Source organism: Schistocerca americana, chromosome 6, assembly GCF_021461395.2.
Source record: "Schistocerca americana isolate TAMUIC-IGC-003095 chromosome 6, iqSchAmer2.1, whole genome shotgun sequence".
NCBI lineage: Eukaryota > Metazoa > Arthropoda > Insecta > Orthoptera > Acrididae > Schistocerca > Schistocerca americana.
The window spans coordinates 361265181-361282660 of record NC_060124.1 but is presented as its reverse complement, the minus strand read 5'-3'; the positions used below and the strand labels follow the sequence as shown (position 1 = coordinate 361282660).

Genomic DNA, 17480 nt, shown 5'->3' with positions numbered 1-17480 from the left:
GGATATAGCACAAAATGAATGAGCCACATAAACCAGAGTATGTAAGGGTATGTTGACTCATGAAAGGAGAAAATAATGAAAAAATATTAGGGCCTATGCTTACATTGTGAGGATTGACCCATGAATCTGAACCACACCAGGTACACACCAGCAGAAATGTTTCAATCCAACAAAATGAATAAAGTTCATAGCCATATATCAATAAGTTTGATCATATGTAAAGAATAATTATAGGAAGTATCTAGCCTCAATCAATAGTTGAACACTCTCCTTGAGTACACACACATAGTCCATATGACCAGGGGTACTCAAAACAGAGTTAAGCATGAGTTTGCACACAACTCAAGTTCCAATGAGATACAATAATGTAGTACTCAGGACAAATACAGGTAATCAGAGTCGTAATCATCTTTGAATGATGAGAAAATCGAGTAGCTTGAGGACAAAAATCAGTGTGTGAAATCAGAAATGTATACATCTTGTTATACAGTATATGCTTGATTTATGATCACAATCATAAATGCCTTCCACACTATTTGCTAATTGTTCATAAAAACTAACTTATGTACATAGAAACCTAGAAGGTTCATTTACAACTGATAAAAGAAAAATACATACTGAATGTTGAGATAAGAAAATTCGTTAAAATGTATGACTACTGAGATATTAGTGCCTAATGTTATCAGATTCTGTTAATTATTTACAACATGGTTCATAGAATGTACTCTTGAACTTTTTTAAGTTTTCACATTTCTTTGTTGAACATGACAAATCATCAGTCACAGAATGTCAGCCTTCCACAGCATTATTTAAAGTTACATAAAGTATTGGGAAGTTAATCCCCCTACTTGAAAAAGCACACATCTATGTGGACTAACAATGTCCATGGCACTGACTACTTTTCTAATCAAATAGTTCCAGAATTTTTCATACAGAATAACTTCTTGGCTAACAATTTACAAATTTCAATCACAAGATTGATGTAGTTGACAGATGCTTGAGTACATTACCCAGCACCTATGACCTCTTGTAAGTCGACTGGACCAGCAAGGATGCCAAGGGTGCGGCCATACAGGGGTGCGGTAGTGGATCCACCTACATCTTTCAGTTTTCTCCCTAGTTTTCTCATCAGATGCTCCAATAGATACGTAACTTCCTGTCTAACTTTCACATCGAATCCTGAAACATTGTTTTGTGTACTAAGAATGCTGTTCAATACCTCCATCACATCACACAGCATATGTTTTGCCTATCCATATTGAAAAAATGAATGTACGGGGTTTACGTCAGAATGGATTAAAAAGTGTTCACATATGAAACTTTAAGATACTACTCCTAATATTTACAGTACATATGATAAACTAAGTCTTCACTCAATTTAAGACAACACCCATGACTTTTCCCAAAAGAGTTCATGACAATTAAATTTAATTCTTCTCTGCAGAGTACACAGGAATAACAACAATATTCAACATTGATAGCTTTCTAAGATAAGAAATTTATTGCTAGATATTTAATGGCATTGTTCCACTTCAAAATTATAAAAGGATCTACTCATTTAGTCATATGGCATATATGTATCAAATTCTAAGGCACAAGTCTATTACAAAACAGAATTATATAGTCGTTTGAATCTGCAAATACAGTGTGGCACAGATTTAAACTCAGTCAGTAGGTAAGAAAGAACTTTAGAATTCACATCATCTTACATACTACATTCCTGACAATGGAGAAATTAAAGGAAATTAAAAAAATTAGATACTGATAGACCATGTCTATAAGCTTTCAGTTCAGTGATATTGCATAATCCAAATAACTTCTTACATTTAGGTAACACAAGTCTGTATTCATTACAATGCAGATTTTCAAGAATTTTGAATGGCCTATTTAAATACCGAAAAATTTCTTTATCTCATATGTCAACACTTTAGATTTCTCTTTGGCTTTCATCAACACAAGATCTCCTACCTCAAACTTAGAAAATCTGCCTTTATCATCATGTCTCTGCTTTCTCTTATCCCTCTGCTTTTTCATCATCTCCCTGACACATTCTTCTCTCTCTTGCGGTGATAGAATTTTACATGGCGGAAACTCAGCATTTTCAGAAATAGCGTTAGCTGGGCTGTGATTAAACATGATTTTAATTGGTGAAAAACCTGCTGAGGAATGTTGTAAGCTGTTCATAATATCCTCAAAATCACTAACATAATCTATCCAACTGGTATGATTCTTAGTGCAATATGTTCTGTACACAGTCTTTCAATTTCTCTCATATATTTGGCCGCAGGATTACTCGACGGATGATACTCAGAGAATAGAATATGCCTTATTTTTGCATGATCAACAAAATCTTTCAAAGCTTGTGATGTAAATCGAGAAATGTTATCAGATAAAATTGTTTTAGGAATACACACCTGATGAAAATATGTTTTCAAACTTAGAAATGTTTTGCTTTCTGGTAGCTTTCTTAAGTGGAAGTAGATTTATGAACTTCAAAAACACATCAACCACTGCAAAAACATAACAAAATCCATTCTTAGAAGTAGGCAAAGTCTATAAACATCCACAGACATGAGATCTAGATTACTATTAGGCAGTCTGTTTGCATTTGACCTCTCCTTGTTTGGTTACTTACTTTCACTCTTTGACATCTGTCAAGCTGGCAGTCTTCTTCTTGATTCTCCTCGCTATGTTATAAAAATAGATGCTTCCCTGAATCTTTTGTGTACATTTGGTTGATCCACAATGACCAAAACTCGGATGTGGAAAAGTAATTGAAGTATCAATACATTGTTATGGCCAACATAGTTTCCAATCATCTGAGTCAGCTTTATGTCTTCTGAATAAAATACCCTTAAGCACCTAATAGTATTGTTCCATCTTTTCTTCTCCTTTCTTACCCAACATGCTTTTAACCAATTTCCAATTCTGATCACAATTTGATACCTGCATATGTATCTTCAAATTTTCAAGATCACCTTTCCCTCTTTTACACCTCTCAAGCACAAAATTTTAAACTCTTTCCCTCCTTCTGCAAATTTGTCAGATGAGTCACTCCTTAAAGGAAGACAAAGCATCAGCAACCACATTGTCTGTGCCCTTAATGTATCTGATTTCATAATTGAACTGCTGTAAAAACAAAGCCCAATGAGTGATTCTTTTACAGTACAGTTTACACTCCTGGAGATAACATAATGCTTTGTGATCAGTATAGATGATGACTTTGTGATCTAGTAAATAACTTTTAAGCTTGTTGAATGCTCTATGTACAACCAAAATTTCTTTCTCAGTTACAGTCCTTTCATGCTTCTGTTATACTCTACTAGCAAATGCAAGAGATCTATGTTCAATAACACCTTCAACTTCAACCTCTTGAAACAAATGATCACGCAAACCAACATCACTACTGTCTGAAGAACACCTGACTTTGACACAACTGTCCTTCAATCTCATCAAAAGCATCCTGACATACCTGATTCCAATCCCAAACATATTCCTATTCAAAAGTTCACACAGGCATCAAGCATTCATAGCTTGGCTGCTACAAAATTTTCTATAGAATTCAGTTAACTCAAAAAATGATTTAAGCTGTTTTTTGTTGCAAGGAGTGGCAAAATTAGCAACAGCATCAAATTTCTCTTTGTCAGGTGAAATTCCTTTTCAGATATAACATGTCCTAAAAATTTAACTTCTTCCACACAAAATTTACACTTGCCTAGTTTCAAAGTCATACTCCTGATTCAAATTTTGAAAACACATCTCTTAATAGATCCAAATGTTGTACCCAAGTCTTTTCCGTCACCAAAATGGCATCAACATACACAATTAATTTTGAACTCACTTTACTTCCCAAGACAGAATCCAGAGCTCTTACGAATTCAGCAACAGATACATTCAGCCCAAATGGCACCACATGGTATTGGAAACACTTACCTCCACACAAAAATGCAGTATACTTTCTAGAATTAATTTCAAGTAGGATCTGTTGAAATCCAGAGGTCAAGTCCAAACTACCCACAAATTTTACATAATCAAATTTGTGTAACACTCGCCCATGTCCTCAGGTTAGTCATTCTCTGTGATAAGAAACTTATTAAGATGTCTAGAGTCCAAAACAATTCTCACTCCACCCTTTCTCTTACTTACCACAACCAAAGGATTATTGTAAGAACTCCTACACCTCTCAATTACCCCACCCCTTCCCCCCACGCCCACCATGTTTCCATTTTCTCAATTTCTTTCCCTACATCTTTCCTTTTTGAAAATGGTATACTACACAGCTTGAAAAAGAAAGGATGATGACCTCTAAGGTAAAGTGTGCACTGATAGTCTTCCACTTTCCCTGGTCTTTCATTGAACACGTTTCTAAACTCCAATAACAAATTCCTAAGTTGTTCCTTTTATTGCTCATCAAGAGTTGTAGCTTCCCTCTCTTTAGAATCTACTACACTTTCAACATCCTGATTCTCAGTTTCTTCAAAATTCATATCATCATCATCTATGTTATCCTCAATCTGGTCCCAGACAAACTTCAAAAAGTTTTCACCTTTTTTCTCCAGGCTCACAGATACCTCACCTTTACTGTTTGGATCATTACACTGCATGACATTCATGAAAACCTGTTTTTACTGGACTGGTATTCCATGACCCTCAATTACAACATCACTTACCTTACCTGTATTGTCAACATCATTTACAAATAATTCTGGAACTTCATTATTCTAGAACTCCATAAATTTCTGGTACTCATCACCATCATCATCATATTCCTCCAAAATTATTTCATCGATGACATCCCCAACAATACAAATCTCATCTCCATCAAAGTTACTTACCTCACCTACATTCATTTGCAATGAGCCACCAGAATCAGACTTACCAACCTCAGTTACTTCACAGCTCTCATTCACATCTACATAAAAAATACCATCTCGTTCAGATCCAATACAGTCATCAACTGATTTACATACATCAACAACACTGTTTTCCGACCAAGAGAAGAAATCATTTGCACATTCTACATCAAAATTCCCACTAATCTCACATTCTGGTTTGTGATTAGCACCCACATCACCACAATTAAACATAGTATCCCAAAACTTTGGATCAAAATATAAATGAGAAATCTGATATTCCTTGATCAATTTCAGATACATGGGCCATATCATTAACACTGTTATTATTGTCTAACTGCAAGTGTAACTTGGGGGTCCTGTCTTGTTATGTTTCCTAGCCCCAAAACTGTGGACCTTCACTGAGGTGAACTGCCATTTCCTAAGTAGTTACTTCTATGATTATTCCTTCTATTAAAATGCACATAGTTATCCCATAATTCCTATCCTGATGATGTTCAGACTTTCTCTCTCCATTGACACTTTGATCGTGATGGAAGTTACTATTATCTCTGGTTCTGTGATTACTCCCACTGTGATTCCTATCATTCCGATTATTATGGTACATACTTCTTTCTACTGCCCTATCCCACCAGTCAACACATCGCAAAACTTATTCAAGACAATTTGTCACGTCCATGTGCTAAATTCCACTGCAATCTTTCTGGTAATCTCATTTTAAGTGCTTCAATCAAGATCATTTATGAAATGGTTTGTCAAGAGGTGCTAATTTTTTAAGTTGGTTCTTACAAAACTCTTTCTAAGTGTCATCCCTATTCTTATCTTTAGGACCATTCACTTTTGATTCTTGCCTGGTCAGGTACCCACCTAAACTTATTTAAAAAAATTAAAAAAAATTCTGTAAACTCTGATATGTTTTGCACTGAGTTAAATTTAAATTTACCCATGACAGAGCTTCATCTTCAAGAAAACTCTCAACAAATTTATTTTTTTGATTGTCATTCATGCCTGACACAAAACTGCCTCGCAGTGGTGCAGAAAATCCACTGGATGTAAGTTATCTGATGGAAGCTTTTGATAGGAGTGTTGGACCATGCAATGCCATTGTTTATGCAGACTTTGGTACACAAATTTACTGAAGTGCTGAAATTTTTTGATCTAAAACAGTTACATTAGTCTGCTTATTGATTTCTACATCAAAAATTTTTTGATTTAAACTGGCATTTTTTTTTCCTTCCACTACGACCTTCTGTTCAACTCTGATGTCATCAACATTTCTTGTTGTTTCACTGACTTAGTTACAAACTCATTTTACAAAACAATACATTTATTTTCTAAAACATCAATTTTTTCATTCACACTTTTTAACCATTCTGACAACCCATTTTTTTGTGCTGAAACTTGATTACTAAGTTTATCTACCTGATCTTGTACTCAGGCCAATTTACTATTGTTATTTGTCTTCATTTCCTTTATTTTTGCCAAAATCAACTGCAAAATATCAGTTTTTACTGTTTCTTTACTGACTACAATTTCAGTCAGGTTAGACATGTCCTGACGGGATCCTACAGCTTTCATTTCTACCTCACTTTTGCTTTCATCCCTTTTCTTTTTGTTAACAAGCTCATGGGTTCACAAACAAATTAAATTCGCAAATAGTTTGTACTTGTATTTCCTTTTTGATGTCTCTCATTGTAGTTGTAAAGTCCTCTTCCCTTTCATTCGATCCGGTCCGTCATTATTAGTAGTACATCATCACTGTTGGTATGATTTGCTTTGTTGGGCAGCCATCATTTTTTTGTTCCGGTTGATCCAAAATTTATTCGTACATAAATTTCAAAACTTACCAAAATAAAGCACTTTCTGCAACAGACAAAACGTCATTATTAATCAACTAATAACAGACAATGCCAACACTTGTAATCTACCTCATCCTTCCTAGTTGCAGCTGTTGTCCATAACATGCAAAATCTTTTCTGAAGATTTGAAAAGAGTAAGAGTACAATAAACTTTTTAGTTTACTTATCTTTTCTTGTAGAGCTGGCTCCATTTGTTCTTGTCTAGGAGTTTGATTCTTGAAGCTGAAATTCTCACATTTTAGGTCCTCTTGGTCCAATTGATATAAATAATTTTGAAGACTGTTGTTGCAGAATTTTTGTTTTTACATCAATTTATTTTGTCACATTTTAGTATATCACACAGGCTTTACAATTTTCACATTAACAAAGCCGAAATTACATTGTTCGTTCAAAATACAAAAATACGTCTGATCACATCGGAGGAATGCTTATTACTCCCTCACTCTAGGGTAATAACAGTATTCCAAAGGGTTAACAAATTTTGTTGACAAATGAATTTCTATTAGTTTTGATTATTATTTCATAAATATGTCCAGAAATAAACATAATAAACAGTACTAGGTTGCGTAATTAATAACAGAAATCATAAGTGTGCCAAATAATTCGTAAATTCAAATGTTTCTGTGTTTAAAAAAATAAAAACAAAAAATAAATAAATAAATAAATAAAATAATAATAATAATAATAATAACAGTACTTTCAGAATTAGTATTTATCGATTATAACATCCAGAATAATAATTGCTATTCACAAATTTTAGCTCAAAATATACATACTGGGTATAAAATTATACAAAATTTTTCAGAAAAATAGCTGAAATAATATTGAATTGTCCAAAACTCAAAAAATATTGCAGGTATCTACTACTTCTGTTGAGGAAAAGTAATGCTAGAGAAGGATGGAACAAACAAACAAACCATCTCTCATTATGTATGCGATGCTGAGTGGTTTTGGGGACTGCCATGGTGTGGCATTAACAGATTACACTTGTAAGGTCCACGTTGTCACAGGAACTTACTACTAACAACTCCTGATAAGGTTATGCAAGGCCGTCAAGACTAAGTGTTGCTGGAAGCTGTCCAAAGGGGCATTTTTGCTCCATGTCTATGTTCCAGCTCATTCTGTACAGGACAATATCATACGTAGCACTTCTCTGGACTACCCAATTTTGCTTCATACTCCATATTCTCCTAATATGGCACCTGGTGACTTATTCCTCTTTCTGTGAATGAAGTAAGCTTTGTGTGACAGGTATTTGCAGATTGACAACAATTATTTTCAACAGGGAACATCTTCTGAATAGCGTAAATAGAATCTTGTGTGAGCAAGGTCTCCACCAATTTACCTAGCATTTAGATAGATGTGTAACACAGACGAGTGAATATGTAGAGAAGGACCACCAACCACCCCCAATGGTCACAGCTTGATTTTTTCAAGGTGCTGATCGATATTTTATGACTACCCCACATATAGCGCATGCGAAAATGTGATGACAAAGCTCAGAAGACATGTGCCACTAATTTTGAAAACAGTTATTTTGTAAATTTAGAGAAATATCTTTTAGGAAGACTGCACAACAATTCTGCTACCATCATCACATTTCTTACAATGAGAAAGTAATTATATCAACGTGATAACTCCCTTATGAAAACTGTAAAATTACAAGGAGACTAGTCAGCCATAAGAGTTATTACAGCACATTCCAGGGAATATTCTCTTTCATATTCTTAAGGTGACAGTTGTGAAATACAGGGAGCAAAAGGCTATTTACAATGTGTACAGAAACCAGATGGCAGTTATAAGAGTCGAGGAGCATGAAAGGGAAGCAGTGGTCGGAAAGGGAGTGAGACAGGGTTGTAGCCTATTCCCGATGTTATTCAATCTGTATATTGAGCAAGCAATAAAGGAAACAAAAGAAAAATTCAGAGTGGGAATTAAAATCCATGGAGAAGAAATAAAAACTTTGAGGTTCGCCGATGAAATTGTAATTCTGTCAGAGACAGCAAAGTACCTGGAAGAGCAACTGAATGGAATGGACAGTGTCTTGAAATGAGGATATAAGATGAACATCAACAAAAGCAAAACGAGGATAATGGAATGTAGTCGAATTAAATCGAGTGATGCTGCGGGAATTAGATTATGGAAATGAGATGCTTAAAGTAATAAATGAGTTTTGCTATTTGGGGAGCAAATAACTGATGATGGTCGAAGTAGAGAGGATATAAAATGTAGACTGGCAATGGTAAGGAAAAACATTTCTGAAGAAGAGAAATTTGTTAACATCGAGTATAGATTTAAGTGTCAGGAAATTGTTTCTGAAAGTATTTGTACGGAGTGTAGCCATGTATGGAAGTAAAATGTGGACGATAAATAGTTTAGACAAGAAGAGAGTAGAAGCTTTCAAAATGTGGTGCTACAGAAGAATGCTGAAGATTAGATGGGCAAATCACATAACTAATGAGGAGGTATTGAATAGAATTGGGGAGAAGAGAAATTTGTGGCACAACTTGACTAGAAGAACGGATTGGTTGGTAGGACATATTCTGAGGCACCAAGGGATCACCAATTTAGTATTGGAGGGCAGCATGGAGGGTAAAAATCGTAGAGGGAGACCAAGAGATGAATACACTAAACAGATTCAGAAGGATGTAGGTTGCAGTATGTACTAGGAGATGAAGAAGCTTGCACAGGATAGAGCAGCATGGAGAGCTGCATCAAACCAGTCTCTGGACTGAAGACCACAACAACAACAACCAGGGCACAGACTCAGTCAGTTCTTCCTTGCTCTACATGACAATGGAATAGAATGGACAGTCACGATACAGTGGTCTCCATTACTCTTGTAAATTTGGTTGCAATGTGTATGCATAGACTAAGATGTAGAGCTCATATAACATTTATTCTCCTCTCAAATGTGTAAATCATACAATACTCATTGCATGAAAATCTAAGATAACAGATTATAGTGTCAGACCCCTGATGTTTATTGCAGAAAGCTGCGATACATAGCATATTAAACAAGTGATAAAATAAGCAGTCTAAATGCAGGAATAGGTTGTTACTGAATTATGGTGGTTAAATTATTCTATAAAACAGAGCACATTAGAAAAGATAATTGCAATGTAATAGCAACAATCTTTTATCTTTACCCATTTGTGGAGAATATGTTCTTGAAGTGATGTGCAGCATTTATATATGTAGCTGTAACATATCTAAGGATACAAGCATCCTCGCTATGTAGTATAATGGCGCCATTCAGCACATTGAGGAATAGGTGAATATCTCCTGAGTAAGCAAAGTTCCCAGCCATAGCCTCAAACATTCTAGCTATTAGTCGTACCCACATGAATTTATGGAGAACATCAAGGCCCAGTAGTTCCTGTGAAATAGAAAACAAAGCAATGCATTTATTTTTACATTACATCAACAGCTTTCATGGGTTGTGAAGAGAGGAAAGTCTACACATTCGAAAGAAGTCAAAGGGTGCATTTCCCTGAAAAGATTACAACAGATCAACTGAAAGCTTTGATTTGTTATGTTAATACTGTACTCAACTGCATATAGTGAAGGACAGCCCTACGTGGAATATAAATAGTGGTAACAACTAACAGTATAGATGAGGCATTGAGTCATCAAAAGGCACGTAAACAAGATTGAGAACGTGAATCTTCAAGTTTTCCTCATGGATGTGTTGTAAATAGTCTTCACGGGTTTGCTGCTGGATCATGTTGTGCAAATTCCACAATATTTCCTCAGAGCAACTGTCCGACATCTTCAGGTGGTTCAACCTTGCTCGTGGCTAGGTACAACTGAGGGTATCCCCACACCAATGCCCCGTTTTTAGAACATGCGTGCGAAGAATGCGCAGCTGCGGAAATTGCGCATGCGCAGTTATTTGCATATTCAAACTACCTCTGTCGAAAATTGCAGAGTGGCTCTCCTGCACGTATGCTGTATGCTGCGTTTGTCAAGTGCAGCCACATGTCACTCACCAATGTACCTACGTTTCTTCAGCATCTGAATTCGCTCCATCCGAAAACAAACTTCACAATGGAAGTGGAAAAAGATGGTACTTTACCTTTTCTTGATGTCTTGGTACGAAGGAAAGCAGATGGAACATTGGGACACAGCATCTACCACAAGCCAACGCATACAGATCTATATCTGCAGGCCACAAGCTGCCATCATGCTGCATAATGCAGTAGTGCATTATGTACGTTAGTTCACAGAGCACATGTGGTATCTGGTTCTGAGAGCCTGTTGAGTGTGCCGGACATTTGAAGACAGTGTCCCGACAAAACGGTTATTCTGAGAGACAGATATGTAATGCATCCAGGACCAGGTGAGTTCAGTCTATGGAGCAGAATGAAGATAAAAAGACACCCACCACTTTGGCCTTTCTGCTGTATTTTGGTGCCATGTCGTCAGGAATCAGATGAGTCCTCGGGAGATACAGAATTAAGTATGTTTTTCAACCATCAGCAAAACTGAGAAACCTGTTGGGTTCAGTTAAGAATGACCTTGGACTGAGGAAATGTGGTGTTTACATGATTCCTTGTCAGTGTGGGGTGACATATATAGGCCAGACATGCCGCACAGAACAAGAACGCTGAAATGAACATCAGCGTCATACATGCCCTCGTCAGCCGGAAAATTCAGCAATTGCAGAACACTGCCTGAATACAGGACATTGTATGATTCATGAAAAGACAGAAGTTTTACCCCGGCATCATCTTTCTGGGACTGCGTCATTAAGGAAGCAATACATATCCGTACAGACGATAATCTCATCAACAAGTATACGGGATTCAACTGAGCACAGCCTGGAACACTGGATTGGCTGCTATTAAATCACAGCACGAAAATCAAGATTCTTTGGTAACAGGCCAATTATAACACTGGCCTAATACGGCCAAACGCAGTGTACAGTGCATGCATGGGAGAGCCACTCTGCGATTTTCAGCAGAGGGAGTTTGAATATGGCAAATCACTGAGCATGTGTGATTTCTGCAGCTGCACATTCTTCACATGCATGTTCTAAAAACAGGGCATTGGTGTGCGGATACCGTCAGTCGTACCTAGCCACGAGCAAGGTTGAGCCACCTGCAGATGTCGGACAGTTCCTCCAAGGAAATATTGTGGAATTTGCACAATGTGATCCAGCGGCAAACCTATGAAGACTATTTACAAGATTGAGAATGTTGCAAAATTTTGGATAAATCTTTCTTTAGCATTAATAAAATACTGGCACACATGGATTATTATATGGTCTGGACTGATTACATTGAGCCAGCACTGTAACTTGACTGGAATGATGGGTTGAATTGGGTAGGGTGGGAGAGGGGATAAAGGAGGTGGGGGGGGGGGGGGCAGTGAAGGTTGGGAAATGATGGCTGATGTTTGAGACGGAGAGGCGGCAATCACACACAATAGGAATGCGGCACTAATGAGCTTGTTCTGCCACAGGAAGAAGGGGGCTGGGGTGTTTAGGTTGGGTGGGGGATGCATTGAACAATGACATGGAAGAGTTGATAGAGAGGGGATGACAGGAGAAAGGAAGGGGGAGAGCTCGTTGAGTGAAGACAAAGGTCATGGGACGCAGGTGAAAGTGTATGTGAATCAGGAGCTAGCAGAGATTAAGTGCAAGAGGATTATGGGATCAAAGCATGTGTTGCAAGAACAGTTTTCATCCATGTCCTTCAGAGATGCTGTTGTTGGGGAAGAAGGATCTCATTGACATGGTTGCTAAGCTGCAGTTGAAACTGAGCTTGTAGTGTACAGCAATTTTCCATCACTGGGCAGACAACTCTGCTCTGGACCACAGTTCAGTGCTGGCAATTTAGTTTGGATGGACAGCTAGTTGGCAGCCATTCTCACATAAAATACTGTGCATAAGTTACAGAAGAGGTAAAACTGCCTTCAGAGATAACCCTGCACCTAATAGGGCAGGATATCACTGTGACAGGAATTAATTTTTAAGTTCATCATCTTTTACAATCTGTAACATCGCAAATGTTTTGTGAGAGAAAATATTTTTTCTCATTGAAATTCATGGTGCTGTGAATGTCAAACCTTTTTTTTTTATTTGAGTATCACATTAATGTTTCACTGTTCCATTTTATGATATCCTTTTTCACAAAATACTTATCAAGACTTCTCTGCAATAAATCTAACTTTAATTTTAAATCAGGATAGACTAATTATTGATTTTTTTACATGAAACTACATTGTTGGACTTAATTACTAGGCTAGCTATCTGCAAACAATGAGAATGAAGCTGACATTACAATCATTTTATGAACAAAACAGAAATGAAACTGATCACCAGGATCCTAGGGCCCTAATATCACAAAAATGAGTAGCTAGTGTAGAAATTATCTTAAACGTAACTTCCACTTGCTGCAGCCAAACAAAAGGGATCCTTAGGAGCAGACAAACAGAATTTAATATTATCAATTTTAAATTGTGAACTGGAAACAGATAATGAGAAAATAGTGCACAGTGTACAATGATATATAGTGTAATTAAAAGGAGAGAATTCTCATGATATTTATTCTGACCAGAGAAATAGATAATGGTGAAGAAGATGTCATTACTCAGAAAGATGTGAATATGGTGATTATCAAATCAAAGATTTTCTTAAGACCCTATGTGATGAGAATATTACTGGTTAAACAATCTGGTAAAATCAAAATATGTGATGTTTTCACTTGCCTAAGTAATGGGTAATGCATTCAAAAAACATTATCATTGAAATATATCTAACAATAAGAAAATTTTGATGCACTATTAAACTCAACATTTCAAAAGTTTCAGTGTTATTGTATTGAGCGAAAATGCTGAGTACAAACAATGGGACAAAGAGAAAATGTTTGATCTGAAGGACAAAGCTAGTGGCGAAGGTCACGTGACGTGTGAATACAGGAGAAATCCCAAACTGGATCCAAGAGTTTAGTATGAAGTACTGAACAAAAAAAGAGTCGCCACTATCATTTGAATACACTTCTCCCAATACTCTTCTGTGTTTCTCGTCCTTCCTGAATTATGAATAACATACCTTTTATATGCCTGTTGCGTATTTTCACTGTTAAGCCTTTGCAGTCATTGCTTCAAAAAGCATTAGGCAGAAGGGTTGGAGAGAAAGTAAGAGATATGAAGGAAAAATATCTGCAAGGTTTAGCCTATGGCGAGAGTCGCAGAAAAGTTGCCCAGAACTCCAGTTCAGGGAAGACTTACTGGACAGGATGAGAGGAAAAGACTGATTGTTGGCGCCTGCACCAGATGAGATTGAAAAACCTGAGAATTTAAAGGTGGAAGACAGGGTAATAAGCAAAGCAGAGATTACTGAAAAAACATCTTGAAAGAGTCAATAAGAGTTAAAAGCTAAGTGCATTATACCTGGTAGGCATGTGAAGGGCTGGAAAAAATGGACAGACTAGAAAATAAAAGGTACAGAAAAACAAAGAGAGCAAAGTACAGTAATAGATAAAGAAAAGAAATGCTGAATCCAAAAAAATCAACATAAATTTAGGCCAGCAGGGTGACAAAATTGAAGCATACACTGTAATGCCTGTTCCCACCTGTGGAGCTCTGAGAAACTGGTGTCAGAGAATATAGATGACACATGTGGTGAAACAGACACCGAGGTCACAACCCCACACTGTAAAGTGTTCTCTGCAACAGTATATTGTGTGTTACCTCTATACATACTCTGACTGCACCATTACATCCTGAATGATAACACTGTGGTAGCCACACCAACGTAGGATGCCCATCAGTGATTAAATGACAGTGGTGCACAAGATGGTGAAGAGCAAGTCTTACAGTGTGGACAGGCACAGGGGTAGGAGCCTAAGGACAGGGAAAAGGGAGCAGAAGGAGCATAGGGCCTGATCAGGATACTGAAAGAGACTGCAGAGGCAACGAAAAGCTATTTTAGGTGTGACGGGCAAAATATCAATCAGAATGGACCTCATTTTGGGGCATGTTTTTAGAAAGTCATAGTCTTGTTGAGATAGCTGGTTAATGAAGTCAACACAAGGCTAGTACTGAGTGACAGAATGTGTATTCATAAGTTGTTTTCGGGAGGAATTGGCAGTACCAGGATTGGACATGAAGGCCCAGGAAATCTGCTTTTGAATTGGGCTGGTGGAATAACTACATACAGTGAGGCCTGAGGTGAGAATGGGGTGTACTGCTGCAAAGAGTGTGCATATGAACAAATATTTTTCGTTCAAACTCCAAAGCTCTATGGATGGGAACATTTGACACAAAAAGAACTGTCAACGTGTAAGTACAATTGAAGTTTGTAGCCGACTCTCAGTGGCGATGAGGTCAACATCAACAAAAGTGGCATGAGATTTGCAATAAGGCCATGTGAAATTTAACTGGGAGAATGTATTTAGAGACACCAAAAATTCCATCAGGTCAGCCTCATCATGAAACGATATGGCAAAAGTGTCATCAGTGCACCTAAACCAAACCAGTGGCTGAAGATTACAGGTCCCACCAAAGCCTTCTCCATGCAAACCACGAAAAGATTGGCATTGGAAGCAGCCATCCTGGTTCACTTGGCTGTACCCTTGATCTATTTGTACATCTGCATCTCACACATAAAGTACCTGTTTGTAAGTATAAAGCTGATTAAAGTGAGATGTCATAGGTTTGAAGTCAGCTGAGCACTGGTGCAGTGATACGAAAAATTCTGTGTAAATTCTAGAACCACTCAGCCTTCTACTGTCTCAAACACGATATTCTGGATCCGAGTGTGAGATGGCAGAATCCTACCTACTTTGTGTCACATGTTTGTGTGTGCAGGTTTAAAATCAGTTGTGGGAAGAAAGTAGATACAGCAGACAAACGGCACCGATAAGTACCTGTCGGGCAATCCAGAGATGTTTTAGTGAGTGTGTAAGAAAGAACCTTGGAGTTTATATGCAGCTTTGTAATTACTGTGTCATTGACTATTGTTATTACACAAGGACAGTTGAAGAAGGACTCTTGAAAACTCTTGACGTAAGCTTGCTATAGGCATGCCTTATTTTCTGATTCATGTTAAGGAAAGTTACGGTATCCAAGCCAACTTTCTTTTAACAGTAATTCAATTTGTTTCTTACATTTGGCTGTGCGAGAGACTTACAGGAAATTACATGTTTATGTGGGAAGTGAGAGTTTTATTGTGTGTGAAAGTCAAATACATCGTTAATTGATGAAAACTAAAGTTTGTATGTCTACTTATTTCATAAGTAGAAAGAGTCTAAAAATTACTGTACCTAGCGTTATTCAATGGTGAAGAAGTCAAGAGGGTTTCCAGGAGCCTGATATTCAGTAAAGACGAGTGGTTGCAAATTCCGAGTAAGTCATCTCGTAAAGAAGTGAAGGTGGTTTGGGGGAATAAGCCGATATAACCCAGATCCACACTCACACTTTAAGTCGTCAGAATGTTAGAACGTAGCAACCTGTGTGAAAGGACTGAGAAAACAGGAATTTTAAGTCAAAAATGAGAGAAAACGCTGTTATGTGTTGCCATAGCAACCAAACATAATAAAACAAGGGAATTACTCCAAGACATTGGAATATCTACAAGCATCCAATGGAGCAAAATTTAAATGGAAAACATGGAAGAAATGAAAAATTCGCAATGATATAAATTGTAAGGAAGATTTTGACGTATTTGTCTAAGGAGAAGTACACATAGAACACTTCAGCTAAGAAGATCTAGTGTGGGGAGTATATAGCTCTCACATAAACCGCGGGGACACAGACATGGAAACCAGCCTACATCCGACACTGCCAGCACCATCTGCTGTACACCAATGCTGACCTGACCCCACATCCGCCCACCTACACAATGAGAATTATACGCTGGGTGAGTGTGAAACAAAGCTTGATTACTTTAGTAGGAAGTGGTACAAGATACTGTTGAGTGAACTGTTATTGTGTAATTATCATATTTAAAGTTAGTTTTAAATGCTTACAAGAGCTAAGGCATATAAACATATGGAAAATATACAACAGGTTGGGGGAACTCAAGACCGAGGTATGGCCACGAAGATTAGCAAAGAAGTGCCTTACTGGGTTGAGTTGATAAATTAAATCCAAGCTCAGAGTCTTAAGTGAAACTCATTAAATTCTCAATTAAATGCGCTGAGTGTAGCTCTAAGTAAAGAACTAGACATTGTAAATTCTCAATTAAATGCTCAAATGATAAATTTAGATTTGTTAAACAGCAAAGTCGACTCTCAAAGCAAGGAATTTAGTAATCTATGTCAAGGCATGGGTGGTTTGAAGACTGAATTCAATGCAATAAGTAATAAAGTAGAGAATTTAAAAGTAGATTTAAACAATGAGTTGACAAATTCTTTGGCCACTCATATAAACCATATGTTTACTGGCCTTAGTCAGAAACAGAATGACACTTTTCAAGATTTATCAAAAATGTTAGAAATTGACATTGAGAACAAATGTAATAATATAGAATCATAACTTACTGAAAAGTTAGGATCTTTTGAAAATGCGTACAATATTAAATATAATGCTGTAAGAGAGGGAGTGAATACTTTGAAAGAGAGTGTAGATAAGCAGAATGAATTAATGCCAATTATTCAATCACAAATTACAGTGTCAATACACGGGTAGATAATGTACAAAGGAATTTCAAAGAGCAAATAGGTAACTAGGATATTATAAATGTAATTATTTTGGAGGAACAATTTGCAGAAATTATAGATTGAAAGGTTACTGAGAGAATAACATCCGAGAATGTGTC

General features: G+C 36.9%; 1 protein-coding gene across 1 annotated transcript in view; it reads right to left on the bottom strand.

Annotated features, from left to right (window-relative positions):
- LOC124619340 (protein unc-80 homolog) overlaps nucleotides 1-17480 on the bottom strand; it is a 905779-nt gene that overhangs the window by 289268 nt on the left and 599031 nt on the right. Inside the window, exon 45 of the mRNA XM_047145658.1 lies at nucleotides 9862-10091. Coding sequence (XP_047001614.1) covers nucleotides 9862-10091 — 230 coding nt within the window. The remainder of the gene's footprint in view (nucleotides 1-9861; nucleotides 10092-17480) is intronic.